Source organism: Coffea arabica, chromosome 9c (assembly GCF_036785885.1).
Source record: "Coffea arabica cultivar ET-39 chromosome 9c, Coffea Arabica ET-39 HiFi, whole genome shotgun sequence".
Classification (NCBI taxonomy): Eukaryota; Viridiplantae; Streptophyta; class Magnoliopsida; order Gentianales; family Rubiaceae; genus Coffea; species Coffea arabica.
This window is the reverse complement of record NC_092326.1, coordinates 32582784-32603369: the sequence shown is the minus strand read 5'-3', so window position 1 is coordinate 32603369 and position 20586 is coordinate 32582784. Positions and strand designations below refer to the sequence as shown.

Here is a 20586-nt window from a genome sequence, read left to right as displayed (position 1 = left end):
CAAGAAAAAATAGAAAAAAAATGGGGAAAATAAAAAGATTGAAGAGTTAAGCCATGAACCTCAAGGTCATTTAATGTTCTCTTCAGACTTTAGTAAGACTCAAATTCAATGGTCCAATTTTATTACCTATTGAGAGGCACACGGGATCATCAGTGCCACTTTTCCAATGGCAATTCAGTGTCACTTCTATCGTTATGCCAAGTGTCCTATTTATTTAATTTGTCATATTTTGTTTCTTTAAATTTCTTATACCATCACGTGATTAGTGGGATTGACACCGAATAGTGGCACAGAGGATCCCAGAGATATTATCATCACCGTAGTGCATTCTTTGAAATATAAAAATTTGAGGTAATTTGGACATTTAAAGTTTAGGACAACCCCAGCGACAGAGCCAGAACTATATCGAGAAGGGATATTATTATGGTCAACATTGGCATAATTGAGGCTCTTAGTTTAATATAAGAAATATTTAATGCACTTCAATTTAAAAGGCCAAATACCTTTTCTTTTTTATTAAAGTGACGTCAAAACTTAAGTTGAAATATAAAAGATCGTGTATTTTCAGGTAGTCAATGTAGAATTATAATGAGAGAATATGTAAAACCAAAGAGAATAATGTACATCACGAAAGAAATTTTCTTAAATCTAAGAGGGGAAATGCAACTAAAGGAAAGAATTTTATAAAATTCAAGGGGTGTAAACATGATGCAAGCTTAAAAATATTGTAAATTTTAAGACTATTGCGTAATTTTATCAAATTTGAATAGGGTAATTGCCCACCCTCACTTCTACGTGGTTCCGCCACTCCCCATAGGACTTATGGAAGGTGCTTTCAAACAAGTTGATGATTTAGACACTTTTGTGGAGTCTTTAATTGTATAATTAATTACTTGTATAATTAATTACTTGTATTCTCACATTTTCACATCAAATCTAAGTAGAGGTGTGACTATGACGGAGCGAGAATTTTTTTGGGGGGGGTCAAAATTTTTTCCTAATAAAATTATCTTAATATATTATGTTCAAAATAATTTTCTTCTATTTAAATATATGGCATCTAAAAATATCAAATATTAAATTTAATTATAAAGGTACGTCTATTCATAAATATGCAGTATAGTCATAACAAAAATTAACAAAAAAGATAACTTTTGATTAAATATCTTATAACATCACAAACCATCCAATTTGCACATTATGAGAAGATGCTCTCCAATATGTCACCTATGTAATATATATATATATATATATATATAACCATGTAATATAAATGTAACTATTTTCAATTGAAAAAGGATAAAAGTTATGTTAACATAATTTGAAATTTCGATATCTTTTCTTAGAAGTAAATTGAGCTCTACGCTCTTTTATAGAACTAAATTCATCTATGATTGAATGACTGCTAAATTTTTCAGCAACTTCCTTTTCTATATACACAATTAGACAATCATTCAAGAAATTATCTTCCGTCTTGTTTCAGAGCTTTGTCTTGATTATTTTCATAATTGAAAATGTCCGCTCTGTAGGTGCAGTTGATACAGGAAGAGTAAAAACAAGTTTAATCAATCTGTCAATAAGAGGATATATCACCGATTTTCTTGTCTTCATCAAGCCTTAACATAACTCATGAATACCAGATAATTCTTGCAATTTATGATAATTTGGAATGTCGAGCTCAAAATGTTGAAATTCTATTCTTAGACGTACTAGTTCTTGCTTTTAACAATTATGAATTGGGTCTTTTTAGCCCATTAATAATTATGAATTGGGTCTTTTTATTCTAATACATCACATTGGGTCAATTTACTATGGAACATCAAATTATATGTTTAATTTTTAAAAGCTAAATAATTAGTACAATAAAAAATAAATAACTTTTTCTGAAAAAAAAAATTAATTCAAAGATGACTAATTCATATATATATATATCAACTCTCATAATATAAACTAAAATTGTAAAATTTAGGGGGGTTAATTTTATTTTACACACATATTTACACATTATGAATTAAAATTTTCAAAACTTGGAGGGGCCATGGCCCCCCTCTGTTCCCTTTGGCTCCATCATTGGGTGTGAACAAATTAAAAACATCTTGGAAATGAAAATAAAGGGATAAATAAATGTCTAAAATTGTGAAAGAAATGAAATTAAAGGGATTAATATTCAAAATTCATGAAAGTCAAACATGTTTTATACCAACACATAGCCATTATGCACATCAAGCTCGTGTGTAAAATTGAGTTTGCGCATATATATACAGATCACAAACTAAATGACAAAATTATTGATGATTATGACCCGATTCCAAAGCTGATTAATTCTGGTATTTAAGTGGATTTGGATTCTCTTAGTGAGGCAAGTGGAGGATTCTGCATTTTAGTCTCCGGATAATGACACTTCATTATAACGCCAAAGTTGTCCTTCCTAAGCCTTCTTTTTTTTTTTTTTTTTGAGGAATTGTCCTTCCTAAGTCCAAGTGCAAATTGGACTTGAAAAGGGTAATTTTATTATTTTAATATAAAATGCTATGAAAATAAAATTTGAACTGTGAGAAAAGGTAATATTGTCATTTTAATATATGCAGATATGGAAATAGCAATGACAAAATATCAACTTGTCATGACAATTCAGCTTATTATTTGATGTAACACCTAAATACCCAAAACTCAATAACTAGTTTCCACATGTTCACCAAGAGGAGAAATTCAAGCAGAAACTCTTCCATGGCTGATAATGCTGCCATGAATTAAATAATTATGATTGCTAAATATAGTGGCGGTCCCAATTTACACGAGATATATATTTATGCTAAGTGTCTTATTTATTTAACTTGTTATATGTTGTTTTGTTTATTTAAATTTTTTCACCTTCACGTAATAATTAGGATTGACACTAGATTTGGCACCAGATAGTGGCACGAAGGATCTCCACTGGTCCCAATTTTTCCACACATTGGTGGAACCAAAACTCACTAGCCGTCTAGTAGGAGTGGCCAAGACTTCAAATTTTTTTCATATTAAAATCAGTAAGTGAATGGCAATTATTTGATGATATTGAATCTTTGATGCTACTCCAAGCAATAATTGTTGAGATTTGTGAATTATCTTTCGACTGAGCCTAAACGTCTCAATAAATTTACTGAAATTTCAATGAGGAGACCGATTCATGAGATCATCATCAAATCCGTCTCATCTCATTCAAAGTTTCAAACTGTCGGAAATGAAGCGCAATAGGGATTTTAGTGCTCATTGCCAAACTTCAAGGTTCAAGATCTATCAATCTTAAATCACGTTTCTCAGTACACCAACAACTACTGTGTTTTTATGCACACATTACATCAAGAAACAAAAGGAAAAAGAAACTGCACAATTTTTTTTTTCAATGGTTTCTCTAAGTGTTTCAAACTATTTTGACGACTAAACTTCTGTAACATTACATTGCACTGAGTTTCTACTGTTTATACACCGGTTTCTGATTTTGTTGCTGATGCTGGAATTCCCTCTTCAATTTTTCCAACCTTCAATTCAGCTTCATCTTCCTTTGCTGTGTCATATGATGCATGCAGTCCAAAGAAGACGTAGTACAGCAAGAGGAAGCCGGTCCAGATCGCAAACCTGATGAACGAATCCTTGTCGATTGATCCCAGAAGGAAGATGTTGATGAATATGGAGGCAGATGGCAACCAGGGCACGAATGGAACTCCCCAAAGCCTAGGATTATGAGCCTGAGGAACAAAGTACCAAAGTCCAAAAGTAGCCAAGAGCCATATTGGCACAGTTATGCAGTACAGAATCCAACCATTGGTACTAACACCCCAGTAAGCAGCAGTGGCAATTGCAGATCCAACGATAGTCAGAACGAATCCAATAAGCTTGTTGCGATTGGCAGCTGTTGTCACACCAGAAACATAATAACGTCGCACGAGCAGAGCAACAGCCACAAGCATAAAGATGAAAAGCGTGGAGATCGACAAGAGATTGGATAGAATTTCAAGTTTTGTGAAGAAAGCAATTATTGCTGTAGCTGCAAGCATCACAACTGTGGCATTCACTGGTGTTCCAGTCTTGGCATCAACAATTGCAAACCAAGGAGGCATCATGTGTGTGCGAGCAATGTGTGTCAAATACCGGGCCTGACCAACAGCACCAACCAGCAACACTGAGGTCATACCTTTCAATGCTCCTAAAGCCACGAGATACTGAGCCCAAGACCAGCCTACATGTTTGAATGCGACTGAAAATGGAGCATCAGGATCAACATCCTGATATGGAACCATGAGGCAGAGAGTTATAGCAAGCAAGCAGTACAAAGTAGTGGTGATAATCATTGATCCAACAAGACCAATGGGGATGTCTTTCGCCGGATCCTTGGTTTCCTCTGCCATCGTTGAAACAGCATCAAAACCAACATAGGCGAAGAACAAAACTGCTGAAGCTTTGAAGATTCCGCGGGCACCAAAGGGTGTGAAGGGGGTGTAGTTCTTGGTGTCAGATTTGGCAAGGCCAGCTATGATGATGAAGAGAATCACCACAATGTGGACAATGGAGGCAATATAGTTAAGGCGAGAAGAACCCTTTGTGCTAAGCACAGCCAGTATACAAATGCAGATGCAAACGCCAACTGCTATGGGGTCAAGCTCATTGTAATTATTTGCTAGAGCATGAGCATGAATACGAAAATCAGATGGATGATGGTTTAAAAGAGTTGCAAAATATGATGTCCATGATCTTGCAACTGCTGCTCCACCAATCACATACTCGAGCAGAATATTTCCAGCAGCAATGAAAGCCATGAAATCTCCAAGCTCCACCCTCAAATAGGCAAAAGACCCGCCTGGATAATAATGATCATGAGCCTTCAAATTAGTACAACCATTCAGCATTCAATCATCTTCAAATTCTTCCACTCATTTGATCAATTGCATCAATTCGGTCTGTCTTAGTTATATTTCAATGCAATGCCAACTAAAAATTCGAACATTTTATCAATTTTTGGTTTAGTTGGTTATCTTTGAATCCAATGCCAACTCAAAAATCAAATGTACACCAAAAGTTCAAAAGTGTCAGGGTATAAACATGCTACATTAGTTTTACTATGTTAAAAGGTTTAATTGCTCCAATAAAAAAAAAAAATTTTTTTTGTCACACTTGGGTTGAGTGGTTGTTTGTCATATTTGACTAGATTCATTTGTCTGTCATATTTGACTATATTGATTTTTTTTTTTTAACTCAACAAATAGATACTTCGCTTAAAAATTTTTGCATGGGCAAGTTGGATTTTGACAACTTTTCCAGCTAACAATGACAAGATGACAACTTTGATAGATTTATTATCTACTAGCACATTTTGAGACCTTAGTCCAGCCAAAAAAGTTAGCAAAGTCAAAGGTTGAACAATACATATAAACGCCTGACTTAATAGTAGACCACAAGTGTTGACTTTAAATTGAAATACAACAAGCGATGACCATAGAAAATTCTAGCCACAATAACTGACTGGGAATCTGGGACGGGCATTATCCATAATTCAACAACAACCGACCAAATAATTTCCCGCAGATAATGAGCAGCTCATGTTTTCAATACAGCCATGGAAGAAAAAAAATTCAAAGAGAATCATTTGTCATTTATTGCATGACACTTCATCCATTATGCAGCAACCAAAACAAATAAATATCAAACATGTTTAGATATCGAGAGCATGTGAAACTATCCTGCATTTTTTTTTTTGCTAATACTAATTAATCAACCCCAGTAATTAATTAATTACTTTTAATCAGGGGGCCAGTCAAATGATTTATCACAAGATTCCCCAAGAAAGATTGCAAGAATACGTGAAATCAATGACTAATTAACTTTTCGACAAAAAAAAGGTAATTAACTAATTGTATTTAATCAATGATTGAGATATTCATCAGCGTGTGACCGATTCACCACAAGATTCCACAAGATTCTAAGAAAGTCAAGTGCAAATAAAACAAAAAGAAATACAAATAATATAAAATATTCATAGAAAATTTGATTTTTATTAAATTTTGTATGAAAGTGATTGAAAGGAAAGAGGAAATGTAAATGAAAAGGTTCGAATTACTGTCACACTAAAAAGAAATGAAAAAAAAAATTTAAAAACTTCACATTACCCGCAACAGGAATTTCCACGGCAAATTCTGTATAACAAAAGACGGAGAGCATGGCCGATACGCCGGAAACCACAAATGAGAGGACCACAGCTGGTCCAGCCTCCTCCTTGGCCTCGAGCCCGGTGAGCACGAAGATTCCGGCGCCGATGACGGCACCCATGCCAAACCAGATCAGGTCCCACCATGTGAGAGTTTTCTTCATCTCGTTCTGACTCCGGTTCTTGACCGCCATCTCTGCTTGGTCCTTGGACCGAGTGAGAACCCGGTCCACGAGCCGGTTGGGAGTTTGTTTGAGCGCATTTATGTAGTTGCCAAAAGTCCTGAAAGATTCCTCAGGAAGAAAATCATTCTTCTGGTATGAACATCCTCTCCTCCTCATCCCCGTCCCTGTCCCTGAATTGTCTTCCACAGCCGTCCCCATCTTCTATGCTCTCCCCTGCAAAAATTCACCATAAAAAATTCAGCAAAAATGGTTACAAGGCTAATTATGAAACGAAATGATTTAGAATGGACGGGTGTGGATTGATAAAAACAGAGAACCAGAGAGAATTCAGGCCAAAAATATCATAGAATTGAGAGGAAAAGAAAAAAGAAAGGACTATTTTTTTGTGTGTGTTAAAAGGACCATGAGATTTAGGAGTGTTGGATTTGTAAACACAGATAGAATCTACCAGAGAGAATACGCCCAAAAAACAAAGAATATGATCTTAGGAGTGATGGATCGAAAGAATCATGGGAATGGAATGAAGTTTTCAAGGTCGAGTTTTAAAGAGGAAAACCAATGCTGGCAATTGAGATTAGCTCCAAGAACAAGCCAAGAGATACTTGCATAGAACCAAGACAAAAGGACTGCAATAGGGATTTTTTTTTTTCAAATTTCAATCACATCAAGAATGTAATATAAAAATATGCCCTTGAATCCGTATAATCAAATCTGTCCATAGAATAACTGACCACACGACGACGCTACACACGAAAACGACAGGCTTTCTTGTTCATACTCATGCAACCAGGGTGAAACCGATGATTTTGTGAAGAAAAAAACAGGTAGGATTTATCTGTTTCTACTCGTAGTCTTGAGGAAAATTGTTTTCATTGTAATAAATCCCAAACATGTAGAGAAAACAGAAACAAACAGTACAACTCAAAAGGGAAACTTTCAAGCTTTTCTATGTGACTCTGTGCGTTTGTTTGTGGGTCATTTATCTTGTTTTCCAGTGTCTGTTCTTTTAAGGGAAGGAGAGGGGACGGGGAAGAGATACCTGTTGAGAAGAGGGAAGGAACGGCTCCACCAGAAGATTCTTTCCGGTTGGCGGAAAAGTCCGGTGGCTGGAGAAAAATACTTCGTAGAATTGTTGATGTTGAGGAGGGAATTAGTTGTGCAGTGTTTGGATACCTCCTATTTATAAGAAGGAATCTCAGAGTGCGCTGTTGTGTGTGTTTTCAGTTTCACATTACAGCGTGTGTATTCCTATACGTATCTGACTGTATAGGTGTGCGTATTTGGGCTAGATACAGAGACCCAATTGACTCTCAATATGGTCTGGTTTGGGTGTATTTGCGTGTTTGGAAAGGAGTGAACGAATCTTCAACGAATCCATATGAATGGATGGAGAGATTTCAGCTAAATTTGGCATGTTGGGGATTATTATAGTAAGTGACTGGATATTGCCGGTTTACAGCAATTAGGGAGGTCAACAAGAAATTTTTTTTTTTTGGGGGTAAATTTTTTTTTTGGCCTTTTTCCATCTTTGTGGAGCGAACTAAGTAAATTTGTCTTTCAATGGGTATCATGATTTTTTTTTCTGATTTGATTTTTTTCTAGTACATTTGATATTTTGAATTGGGGTTCAAGATTCATCAAATGTTTTCACCTCTAGATAGTAAATTTGATCTTGGGAGAGAAGTTTTTCTAATTTTGAAAATTTGGTGATTTCCGTCAATACCCCTGGTCTACTGTTGTTTTAAAGGTCGACAACCTTGAAGGTAAGGCTTCTTCTTTTTTTTTATCTGTCTAATAGGTGCCCATTAAGCACTCATTAAAATGTATCTTAGATGTTAAATTTTTAAAAAAATAAATTTGATTAAAGAAAATATATAAATGTGAGGGAGGATAATAATTATTAATGTGTGTATATATGTGATAGGTTGAGCGTAATTTAAGTGTGTGTTAACCAACGTCCACCTGTTACAAAAAATCTTTATTTAAAAAAAATTTCTTGATCTATTTTATGAAGATTCTATTTTTCGAAAAAGGTTGAGGTCGGAAAATCACAAAGATTATACATTAAAGATTCACCATCTCACCTCCTCAATTAAAACACTTTCTAGAAAGAAATTTATCTTTTTTGCGAAACAAATAACACTTGACCTAATTCTTATTATATGCTCTTACGGCATGAACCGTTAACGACATTCAAAGTTTGATAATGGTCAATTGATTTTAGTAAGTTATATATATATGGTCTATTTAATGGCTGTTCATTAGACATTTTAAGTGTTAAATTTTTGGAAAGGTAAAATTATACAAAAGAAGATAGTAATTATAATTATGTACATATGCTCGATATTAATTATGTATATATGTACGTATGTACGTACTCGAGACTGAAGGCCACATTTCTAATTGATGCCCTATGCGGCTATGTGACTAATAATATGTCTATTAAGAACCGAAACCAATACTGACTACTAGCTAGTACTGGTACTAAGGGAAACAATCCCACACGACCAATGGCCACCAACAGTCTTGCAGGGTAGGAGGTCAGGAGATCAGCCCTTGGTCTCCCACCAATTGTCACTTCAGGTGACAGTTTTAATTAGACTTTTTCGACAGAGTCTCTGTTCATATTGATTCCTCCTCCCCTTCTCCTTAGATTAGGCTAAATTAGATTATAGAAATTCTATGGTTGCAATAAAAAAAAAAATAATAACCTGTTTCATCCCTCACATTTCGTAAAAATATTTTTTTTGTCCCTCACTTTTAAAATGAAGCAAATTTGTCCCTGACATTTAAAAATTAAAGCTATTACATCCCTGAACATAATTTTCAATCTAAATCAAATCATCCAATAACCCAGTAATAAATTTCGAAAATAGAATTGACAGATCACTCGGTCAACTTCATCATATTTACCTGACATTTATTAAACCAAAAAAATAAAAATTATAACATAAAAGGCTATTCTTTGTCTTGGAATAGTAGAGTTTTTTTTGGATAAATCTTTTCATGCACTATTAGTATATCCGATTGCGAATCTAAATGTGTATCATAAATATAAAATTTGATGTTTAAATTTAAATTAAAATGATATGATGATACATAAAACCGTCAGTATATACAATGATAATGTAGGAAAGATTAATTTTTCTTTTTTATGTTATAATTTTTTATTTTTTCTTTCTAGGTTTATTAAATTTCACGTGAATATCAAGTTGAGTTAACCAAGTGATCTACCAATTACACCTTCAAAATTTGTAATCAGGTTGATCGGTGGTTTGATTCATATTAAAATTTGGATATTGGGATGTAATAACTTCAGTTTTTAAATGTCAAGGACGAAATTGTTTCGTTTTAAAAGTAAGGGACGAAAAGAATATTTTTGTGAAATGTAAAGGATGAAACTGATCATTTTCCCAAAAACACAAATTGTAAAACCAACCAACTAATCAGTAACACATGTACCATTGCTAAATAATGCTTAGTTTAATTTTTCTACAATAATACTGGGTATCAACCTTGACTGAGAAACCAAGGCATTATTTGCCACCGTGGCTTATTTTACATTAGAAATATGAACAACATATTTATTAAGGTTGGGGAATTCAAAGATTCAGAGATTCAAATTCACCACAAGCTTACTCTAAAAAAATAGGAAAAAGATTCACCACAAAGCTGATTCAGAAAAGAACAAATGTAAAGAGATTCACCACTTGCCATGTATCATATTTGGTAAGTCTTGATTTATTTTTGGAGAATTTGGAGACAAATTTTCGGATACATGTTAGGTTGCGTCTTTCACCCCCTTTTTCCTCGCTTATATGGATCATTCATCATTCGTTAATCTTCTCTAAGAACAGTGGATTCTAACACTTAATTGACGTTTACTGCAACATTTTCTTATTCTTCTTCTTTTGCTTCAGAAAGATTTTCGAAATCATCCATGACCAACAAGGCTTGTATTTTGACTTTCTTCTACCAAATTCCAATTTTAGGAATGTCATTAATTTTCAAAGATTAAGGATCCTCCATAAGATTCTCACTACTGATAGAGGAGTTATGGGTTGCAAACTTGTAATCAACAGTATTAGTTTAGCAATTTCAAGCTGATTATGAAAAAGCTGATGGTGAAAAGTTTGGTAAAGCAATTGAAACCATTCGTTCGTATATTTTAAATCTTTTGATAATTTAAAAGTGGAGCCTAAAAGGTTGTTTCTCATGTAATAGTTTTCTCATTTTAAACTAACTGAAAAATCATTTGAGATCAAATAAAAAAAAATGCTTCTAACTTAAAAAAAAAAAAAAACCGTGGTAATATCTCTAAGCTGTTGTAACTAGCCCTTAGGGGCAAGGCTTTGCAATAACCCACAGCATGTATTATAATCCTGAGATTTAGATAAAAAAAAATGATTGTAATTAAAAAACAAAAATGTAATTAAGTAAGAGATTGGCAATTGATGCTGTTGTTGCAAAATGGTTTTGTCAGATCAAATAATACAGGCAACAAAATAAGGTAACCTTGTGAATTGCAGCAAAATGTTATAGTAATAAATCCACATGTTACTAAAACCACTCAATATATTCCATGTTAACTACATAATTTAGTGTAAATTAATATCCTTTACTTAGGCCCTGTCTAATAATCTAATTCAACATTTAAAATTAATAGGCTCAGATTTTAATATGTTCAGACATGTTTGATAATCAAAATTAAAATATTTGAATTAATTAAGTGGCACTAAATTTTTTAAGCATAATTTGCTCTAAAAAAAAGTGATAAACTATTCATTTTATTACTTAGGGTGCGTTTGATAAAACTGAAGTTTGAAATCTGAAATCTAAATTATGAATTCATTAAGTTATTGAATTGTTGAGTAGTATACGTTTGAGTGTATATCAATTTAGTGATAAGTGAATAATTTAATTTTGAAAGTAAGTTTTGCCTAGAAAATTCAGTGCCACTTAATTAGTTTGGATGTTCAATTTTTTGTTATCAAACGATTTGAATATATTAAAATCTGAATTCATTAAATTAAAATGCTGAACTTTGTTTTGAGGTTTGAGGTTTGAGGGAAGGGAAGGAAAGGAATAGAAGATTTTTGTTTTCATATTATCTGAATTGAGTTTTGAGGAGGAAAAAGTAGAGTTTCTCTTTAAATTTAGTTTCCATCAAAATGTGGCTCGTAAAAAGAAAAAAGAGACCTTCGTTTTTATAATTAGAACTACTTCAATTGTATAATAAAGAAATGGCTTTTCTTTTTGCTTTTTTTTTTTCCTTTCTTTCCTTCTCCAAACAATATATTGCTGTTTCTTTACTTCTCCTTTCATTTTCAATCTAAACAATGAGAATGAAAATCACTTTCCCCTACTTTCTTTTTTTTTTTATTTTCATTGGAGTAATAACCTTTATCTTTTTTTTCCCTCTCATTTTATCAAACCAAAGCATGTTTGCTACCAAAATTGTATCCTGAACTTGAGCAAACTACACTATTTAATAATAAAGGGTCTATCTAACACTGGTGTCCATAGGGTACTCATTAAGATATATTTTAGATGCCATATTTTGAAATGTAAGATTAATTAGAATAAATAAATAAATACAAGATATAGTAGGTAAGATTAAAATAAGAAAAATATATAAATATAAGGGAATGTAATAATTTTTAGTATATGTGTATATATGATAGATTATGTGAATGTTAAATATGTTAATGAATGTCCTATAAACGCCCGTTAGAAAAACCCAATAACAAATACAAAGGAATCAAAATACGTGCTTTTTCCTTTTTCTCTTTCATTGTAATTATCAGACGGGATCCTCTGTCCAATATTTTGTATCTAACTTCATGTTTAATGCAAAACTACGTAGTTTCACTTAATATATCTGCTGATGTGGTACATAAAAAAGAAAGATTGTTTAGCTGCCTTATGCTTCTTCTTCTTTCTTTTTTTTTTGAATTTCTTTTGTTTACACAACTTTGTTACAATTTCCAAAACCCTATTGCTACTGTTACAATTCCCAAAATCTGTTGCCACCGTTTTCTGCCTAGAAGACGAAGGAAGTTCCTCAACAAAACAAATTTTTTTCTTTCCGGTGCAAGGTAGCCAACAACCTTTCTTTTTTATGTGCCACATCAGCAAATATATTAGGTGAAGCTACGTTGTCAAAATTAATTCGGACCAATAAAAAAAAAGAAATTTCTCTATCTTTTCTTCATCTTTTTGAGCTGGCTTCTTTTGACTTTTCAGAACCCTCATGTAAGTGTACAAGTGACAGTTATAGGCGCCCCTGCTTTTGCGTACAAGAGACTGAAGGGAGAGAGAGTAGACTGGCATGGTTGATAAAATTGACCTGCCAAAGAATGCATTGACTTCAACAATATCTGGGCCGTCTCCAAGTATGATACTTGAGACTTCAGCCAGTGGGAAATAGAACCAATGGGCCTATTTGCAGGTGTTCACACTAAATTTTAAAGATTTTTCTCGGACGGATGTCTATTAGACACTTACTAGTATATTTAAACTACATCTAATTTATCATGTTCATGTGCATAGTTATTAATCCACATTTCAAAATTCAGACACTTTACTGAGTTAACTATACTTTTTCCAAAAATATATATATACTTGAAACCTCTCTGAACGAGTGTCCATTAGGTATCCAGTTAGTTGAACCGCTTAAATAATTGATTAATATTTTTATGTACCGACGAAAATATAGTGATTTTTTTACATTAACAGAAGGATGTATGGCATATGTGCATAATTTGGATTACAAATTTGAATTCATATCATGTGACATAATCTAAATTTGCTAATGTAAAAGAGATTGTGCATTCACAGAGAGAGAAGTCAAGTATGAACTTCAATTTGAGAGTTCGTGACCAAATTAAAATATTAGCTGAAGTCAACATAACAACTTCAAATTTCATACAAGTAAACGTAATTATGCCGCAAAGCTTAATAAACTTTTGGTCATATGGTGGAAACTATTAGCGTCTAAAATTGCGGAGTTGCTCATCCAATTGGTAAGGTTCAGACTCAATCAATTGGCCAATTGATTCAAGCATTTTGGTTACATAGTTAACTTGAGAGCACGAGTTTGTAGTTGTATACGTGTGTATTCCCCGAACTTGGGGTCTATATCATCAGATAATAAAGTTTACATCATAAACTTAGGCCTTGTTTGGTAGATAAGTTTTTTGTCAAGTTTATCTGCTACAAGTTTTTTAAAAACTTTAGTTACAGTAACATCAAAAAATTTTCAAAATTTTTAAACTATACACTTCAAAATATTAAAACAAAACGCACTTCAAAAAATTTTTTTTAAAAACTTCTACAGTAAGTTATAGTAAAATTTTAGACAAACACTCAAAAAACTCACTTGCCAAACGGAACCTTAGTCCTATGTATCAATTTATTGAGCTATATATTGGTCCCCCCCCCCTCCTCCCTCCCCCGCTATCTCTAATATGGTCAGATTTAGCTGTTGATATCCCAAAAAAAAAAAAAAAAGAAAGGACACATGTGCAAAAGTTGAATTTTAAATTCAAATTTTACATAGTTGTTACACTGTTAATGTAAAAAATATTAATCCTTTAATTTATAGTATAACACAATATTAACAAATTTGATATCTATTTCAAAATACATAGTTGTTTTATTTTTCCCCTTCAAACTGAATTAAAGTAAATTAATATCATCAACTTTTCTTTTTCTTTTCTGTACTAGATTTTTCAAATGAGGGGCATAAATTTCAGCACGCAAGAGTTTATCATCTGGAGATGATGCTAATTTTGACTACAACAAGTGGAAAAACAACGAAGAAGAGCACAATTAGACAGAGGTAAGAAACTGAAAGACTAACAACAATTGTGGACGGTGAAATTATAAATAATATTAAAATAAAAAAATGTGGTATATATTCTTAAGATGACGATAGGAAGCGAATTATAAAAATAGTTGAAACATCTGGTAACTATACAGTCATTATGTCAAAGGTTATTGGAATGATCTTAGAAATGAAGGAAAAATTGTAGTAATAATTCACACTAAAAAAGAGTCGTCTATGTTATACAACTACTAAGTTCATGACAATGATTAATTAATCTTTGTAAACGCTAGTGTTATTTTATAGTCTGAAATTTCACCATGACAATGTTCTTACGAGAGGGGATCATGTGCAAATTTTTAATTACGGTATAAATAATATTATATGAACACCAAATCATTGATGACAATATTGATGCTTTGTTTATCCAATCTTGATTCTACTCTCAATTCGTCTCTTATAATTATCTGTTTACATCAATTAACCGTAATCAGTAGTAAAGGGACATGCATTAGAGTGGAGCTTTCAAGATTAGATGGAATGAAAAGAAAAGTCGAAGTTTATTTATTATTCCTCGTTTATAAATAACTATTCAAATTTTTATGCCTAATACACCGTGAATAGTTCCAACAGTTAAATATTAACACGGTTTTCCATGAATTTTAGATAGTTTTAGGAATTGCTTTTTCATTGTTCTGTGACTAATATGACAACCGATAAAGGAATCGATTTCTTACTTTCTATTGTTTGCAATAGCTTCAATCCTATCGGTAAATTCAACGTTAATGATCACGGCGTATTCCGTTGTTTGAATCGATGAATTTGGATTTAAGAGAGGAATTGAAAAGAATGAATTTATGGGCCGCTTGGTTTGAGGGTTTTGGTGCGGGGATTGTAACGAAAATTGGAATATTGGAATCATGTCCAAAATTTTGGGAATTCATGATTTCCGACTAAATTGGGAGGAATCGTTCAAAACCCTCAACTTACTTTCAACAGTAAACAAATAAAAGAAAAAATATATTTTGTTAAAATACTTTATGAAGGGCTTTAATTGGATTGCATTGGATGGTGTTTCTAGCAGGAATCAGGATCAATGGAGGACGGAATTTGCTGTTTTCTTTTGAAACGTTTGAAAGTTCCCGTTGCAATTCTTTGAGAAAAGGAAAAGCAAAAGATAAACAGCTAGATCTTTCATTGATTAGTCATGAGTTTTTGTTGGTAATGGCTGGACAAAGAACAAAAAAAGATTTGGATTGTAAATGGTTCTGTAGTGGTCCAATGGCGGTCATGATTATTAGTCCAGCAAATACAATAATAATTTTTAAAAAAATTGGTTTTGATACCATTCCAATTATATTTATACAAAGTACCAGTCTTCCAAATGATACCAGGAGTTCAAACCCATGTTGATATTTTATATCTTATTCCATTTCCAATTTCAATCCTAGGGTGGAAACAATTCTAACAAACTGAACATCTTAATGTTCAAACTTGTTTGATTTATTTTAATGAGTTTGAAATTTTGTTTAAATTTGATTTGTTTATTCGTCAAATCGATTTTGAACGAGTTTTTTTTTATATCGAGTTTAAATACAAAACGCTGTTTAATCACATTCTGACTAGTTTGCGAACCAAATTTAAACGAACTCTTATCAAGTCGAGTTTGGTTAGAGTATTGAGTCATTTAATTCATCTTACCAATTCTAGAGCATGAAATGCATGGATTTGATATGCACATAATTCCAAATGCATATTGTTTGGTTAAAAACTTACTCATGATAAAACAGTTGGGGATAGAAACTGAATAAGTGAAAAACTCGAGGATTAAAACGACTTTTTAAATTTTGCTTCCTTCTTCCCATGAGACCATCAACGCCATCGAATTGATCTTTCTCAAACACGAAAGCCATATCAGTTTGAATTCCTCAAGTGACTTCCACTCCAGAAACTAGTCACTGTCTTCATTCATAGTCAGCTTTGCTGGCAACCACCAAATCTGGGACGGCAGTTCCGGCCCGGCGATAGGAGACATTGGTACCGGCGGCAGGGGGAGGCAATACCGCCGTCCAGTTTTCAATATCTACAGAAATGTGATTAGATTAGGGGAGAAATAGGGAGATTTGATGGAAGGGATTTGAAATGACATGTAGCTAGAGTGAATTTGAAATTCATCGATTTCAACACTTGAAATTTCTCCTGTGGCTTTAAAGATTTCAAATTCTCAACCAACAAATCTCTTCACCTGTTAGGATAAATTGTGAGAGATTTGGATTTGAAAATTCAGCAATGGCAGCAGGTGTTCCATTACTGAATCTAAACCCAATTTGTGACAAAATCTCAGCCACAAATTGCTATCAAATCCCATCTTGGGTTTCTCTAAAACCCAGCGTTGACCCACTCCAACATCAATATAGCCCCGCCCAAATTCAACCAGCTAATGCAGGAAAGCTCGAAAACATTCACTTGATTTGGCTCTCAAAACAGGGTAAGCTCAATGAAGCCCACCAGTTCCTCAAGGAAATGGACTCTGCTGGTGTTTCAGTCGCACCCAAAACCTACCAACATTTGCTTCGAACGTGTGCAAAGTTAAAATCTTTGCGCGATGGGAAACTGTTTCATAACAGGACACAGAGGAATTTCGATAATCCACCTGGGTTTCTTCAGAATTCTGTTATCGAAATGTATTTCGAGTGCGGGAGCATTTGGGATGCTCAGAAATTGTTTGACGAATTGCCGGAAAAAAGTCCAGGAAGCTGGGAGACCGTCATATCTGCTTATGCTGGTAAGGGTTGGATAGGAAAAGCACTAGAAATGTTTTCGAGAATGATGGGCGCAGGAATCAATGCTGGACCTTCAATTTACATAAGCCTTTTCAGAGCTTTGTCAGATTTAGAGCTTGGGAAGCAGATACACTGTCTTGTGGTAAAGTCAGGCTTTGATGAAAATGTGTCCATGAACACTGCTTTCTGCAATATGTATGTAAAATGTGGGTGTTTAGAGAGTGCCCAATGGGCTTTTGATAAGATGGTTGAAAAGAATGTGGTGACGTGGACTGGATTGATGGTGGGATTTACTCAGGCTGAGAGGCAACGTGATGCCCTGAGACTTTTTGATATGATGCTTAGGGACGGCATTGAGTTGGATGAGTTTGTGTTCTCAATCATTCTTAAGGCGTGTGCTGGATTGGCGGATGTTGGTATGGGGCAGCAAGTCCATGGATTGGTTGTGAAACTTGGATTGGAAAGTGAGGTTTCAGTGGGTACCCCTCTTGTGGATTTTTATGTCAAGTGTGCAAATTTGGGTTGTGCCGTTCAAACATTCGAGAAGATATCTGAACCAAATGATGTTACATGGAGTGCCATGATTGCTGGCTATTCCCAAGGTGGTGAATTTGGGAAGTGCTTTAGAGTTTTTAGGTCTTTGAGGAGTCAAGCTGGTGCTTTGAACGAATACATATACACTAGCATCTTCCAGGCATGCGCTGCTCTTGCAGACTTGAATCTTGGAACTCAAGCTCATGGAGATGCAATAAAACGAGGTCTGATTTCCTATCTTCACGGTGAAAGCACAATTATTTCCATGTATGCAAAATGTGGTCAACTGGATTGTGCATTTAGGGTATTTGATTCAATCAGTGATCCCGATACTGTGGCCTGGACTTCTATGATTGCTGCTTGTGCTTATCATGGTAATGCTCCTGAAGCTCTAAATCTTTTTAGGAGGATGCAGGCTTCTGCCGTGAGGCCTAATTCAGTTACCTTTATAGCAATTCTTACAGCGTGTAGCCATTGTGGATTGGTTGAAGACGCCAAGCGGTACATGGAGTCAATGAGCAGTGAGTATGGCGTTGACCCGACCATTGACCATTATGATTGTATCATTGATATACTTGCTCGAGCAGGGCAACTGAGTGAGGCACTAGCCTTGATAGAAGCGATGCCATTTGAACCTGATGCTATGAGTTGGAAAAGTTTATTGGGTGGATGCTCAATCTACCTGAATTTTGAGCTTGGAAAAGTTGCAGCTGAAAAACTGCTTCAGCTGGACCCCCACGACACTGCTGCATACATACTCATGTTTAATTTACATGCTTCGCGTGGGAAATGGGATGAAGCTGCATTTGTAAGACGGATGATGGCCGAGAGGGACCTGAAAAAGGAGGTCAGCTGCAGCTGGATTACAATCAGGGGCAAAGTGCATCGTTTTATTGTGGGTGATAGGCACCATCCTCAAACAGAAGAGATATACCAAAAGTTACGAGAATTAAAATTTTCTTGTGGTAGCTATGAAGATTCTGTCTTTACCACTGAAGAAGCTGCATCCAACAATTTGGTGGAACGAAAAGAACAGCTTCTTGATCACAGCGAGAGACTTGCAATCGCTTTTGGGCTAATTTCAACTCCAAATAATGCTTCTATTTTGGTGTTCAAAAATATCCGTGCTTGCAGAGACTGTCACGATTTTGCTAAACATGTATCATTAGTTACAGGGCGTGAAATTATTGTTAGAGATGCCAGCAGATTTCATCACTTCAGGTGTGGGGAATGTTCTTGTCGTGATTATTGGTGAACTTTAGGACACTGAAGTTTCACCCTTTAGCACCAGCAGGCTTGCACATAATTTCCTCCCCTGTAAATTGTCAGTCCCTGCTTTTAGTCCAGACCCTGCACCCTACCCCACCTCTCTTCCCCACAATATACTGATATACAAAGTTACACATCTTCTGGAATTGTAAAACCGTCAGATCATTTGGTTATTCAATTTTAGATTGGTTTAATTGGAATTGTGATATTAGTTAGGTACAGAGTACTCTTTGTGCAAGTTTAACCTGCTAGTGTTAATGTTCAAAAATGTGTTGGAAATGATTGATGCAACAGTAATGGACAGATTCTCTCCGTCACGGTTAGAATTAGACCGATCTGCCAATTCCCTTTTTTTTTCTCGAAACCTTTATGGTAGGAAGCCTTTGACCATTCCTACAATAGGCAGTCACTCACAGCATGACACGTGTTGGAGTTGGATGGAGTGTAAACGGAGACGTTAAATTGTGGAAGAGCTCGTGAAGAGTAAACATTAAATTTTAGTCTGTGGCTACAAGCAAAAAAGCACACGTTCTCCCGTTTTCCAATGTAGTAGGTTGAGTCAGGGAAGGGTAATTGCAGGTCAGAACCACCGGCATTTATGCATTTGCAAATGAACCCGATAGCAACGGAAAAATACTGCAAATGCCTTCCACAAAAAAATATGCGTAACAAAGGTACTGAAGTTTTAATAATTAATAAATGTAAATGTCACACGTGTCAGGGATAATAACTTGAAAGAAGGAAAAGTGGAGCAGAGGTAAACGTAATAATTCCACGGCAACGCGAAACACAAAGAGATTGAAGCCTTCATTATATTTATATACATATATAAATTTAGTACTCAAGTGTTCAGCTTAAGCATCCGGGAAAATGGTCCCATAACTATCGTTACGGTAAACAAAACAGTTTTAAACATAATATAATAGGTTCTAAAAATTTTAGCGACCATTTGATTACCCGTTAGACCTATCCACTTAAATAGGATTATGGGTAAAAATAAGGAAGTAAATTTCTCATCTAAAATAGTAAATTGACATAATAAATTAGTAACTTTGCAGTCCAAAAGGTAAATTGTGAGTAATATGAAACATACTTTTTAAAGAGATAAATTACAATAGTATATCCCAAATATACTTTTGAGGGAGTAAGTTTATTTGAAGTAAAAGTATGTTTTTATACATAAATAGTGATTTTTACTAATAACATAGTAAATTTGATTAATGACAAAAACATGCTAATTTATGGCCAAAATATTGTATAATGCTTAAAAAACTTATACGAAGCCCATATTTTAGTGTTATTTGAAATAACACTAAAATGTATTGTTAATGATTAAAACTGAGTACGTTACTTAGTAAGTACTGTTAATATACTTGTATACATACTTGATCGTATGTGAATAAACAAGTATTTTTGAAATTTATAGGGAAATTAATTTTTTCTTTTGCAGTTTAAAAAAAAAGTAAGCGAAAATCTTTTTTCTCGGAGCACAAAAATCCACAAGTTAAAGTAGTTGGTCTAAAAGGGAAAGAAACATTCTGAATATCATTGTTTACAATACTAAGTAAATTAGATGTAAAATGCTCGTTAAACGCAAGTGCATTGACATAAAATAAAGGAAAACCATAAAGAGCAGGCCATTTACGGGAAAAGTTATCATTCATAAAAATAGCAACGCTTCACAGTTTTCTTATCAGTCTTGCAACGTATGAGCAAAGTGGTAATAATTAAAATAGTATTTTTTTTATTTATACATATTTCATTAATTTTTTTTGCATTTAAAAAAATGAATGAAAATGTTTTATG

General features: G+C 34.0%; 2 protein-coding genes across 2 annotated transcripts; one reads left to right on the top strand and one right to left on the bottom strand.

Annotated features, from left to right (window-relative positions):
- Window positions 1–3224: 3224 nt before the first annotated feature.
- LOC113707718 (cationic amino acid transporter 1-like) lies at window positions 3225–7580 on the bottom strand. Its single transcript, XM_027230008.2, has 3 exons — window positions 7406–7580; window positions 6144–6579; window positions 3225–4837 (listed from the first exon to the last, which is right to left on the bottom strand). Exons 2-3 carry the CDS (start codon window positions 6562–6564, stop codon window positions 3462–3464), a joined length of 1797 nt encoding a protein of 598 aa, XP_027085809.1. The 5' UTR covers window positions 6565–6579; window positions 7406–7580; the 3' UTR covers window positions 3225–3461.
- Window positions 7581–16005: 8425 nt separating this feature from the next.
- LOC113707925 (pentatricopeptide repeat-containing protein At5g13270, chloroplastic-like) lies at window positions 16006–18980 on the top strand. The gene has a single exon (XM_072065146.1). It carries the CDS (start codon window positions 16484–16486, stop codon window positions 18764–18766), a length of 2283 nt encoding a protein of 760 aa, XP_071921247.1. The 5' UTR covers window positions 16006–16483; the 3' UTR covers window positions 18767–18980.
- Window positions 18981–20586: the final 1606 nt, after the last annotated feature.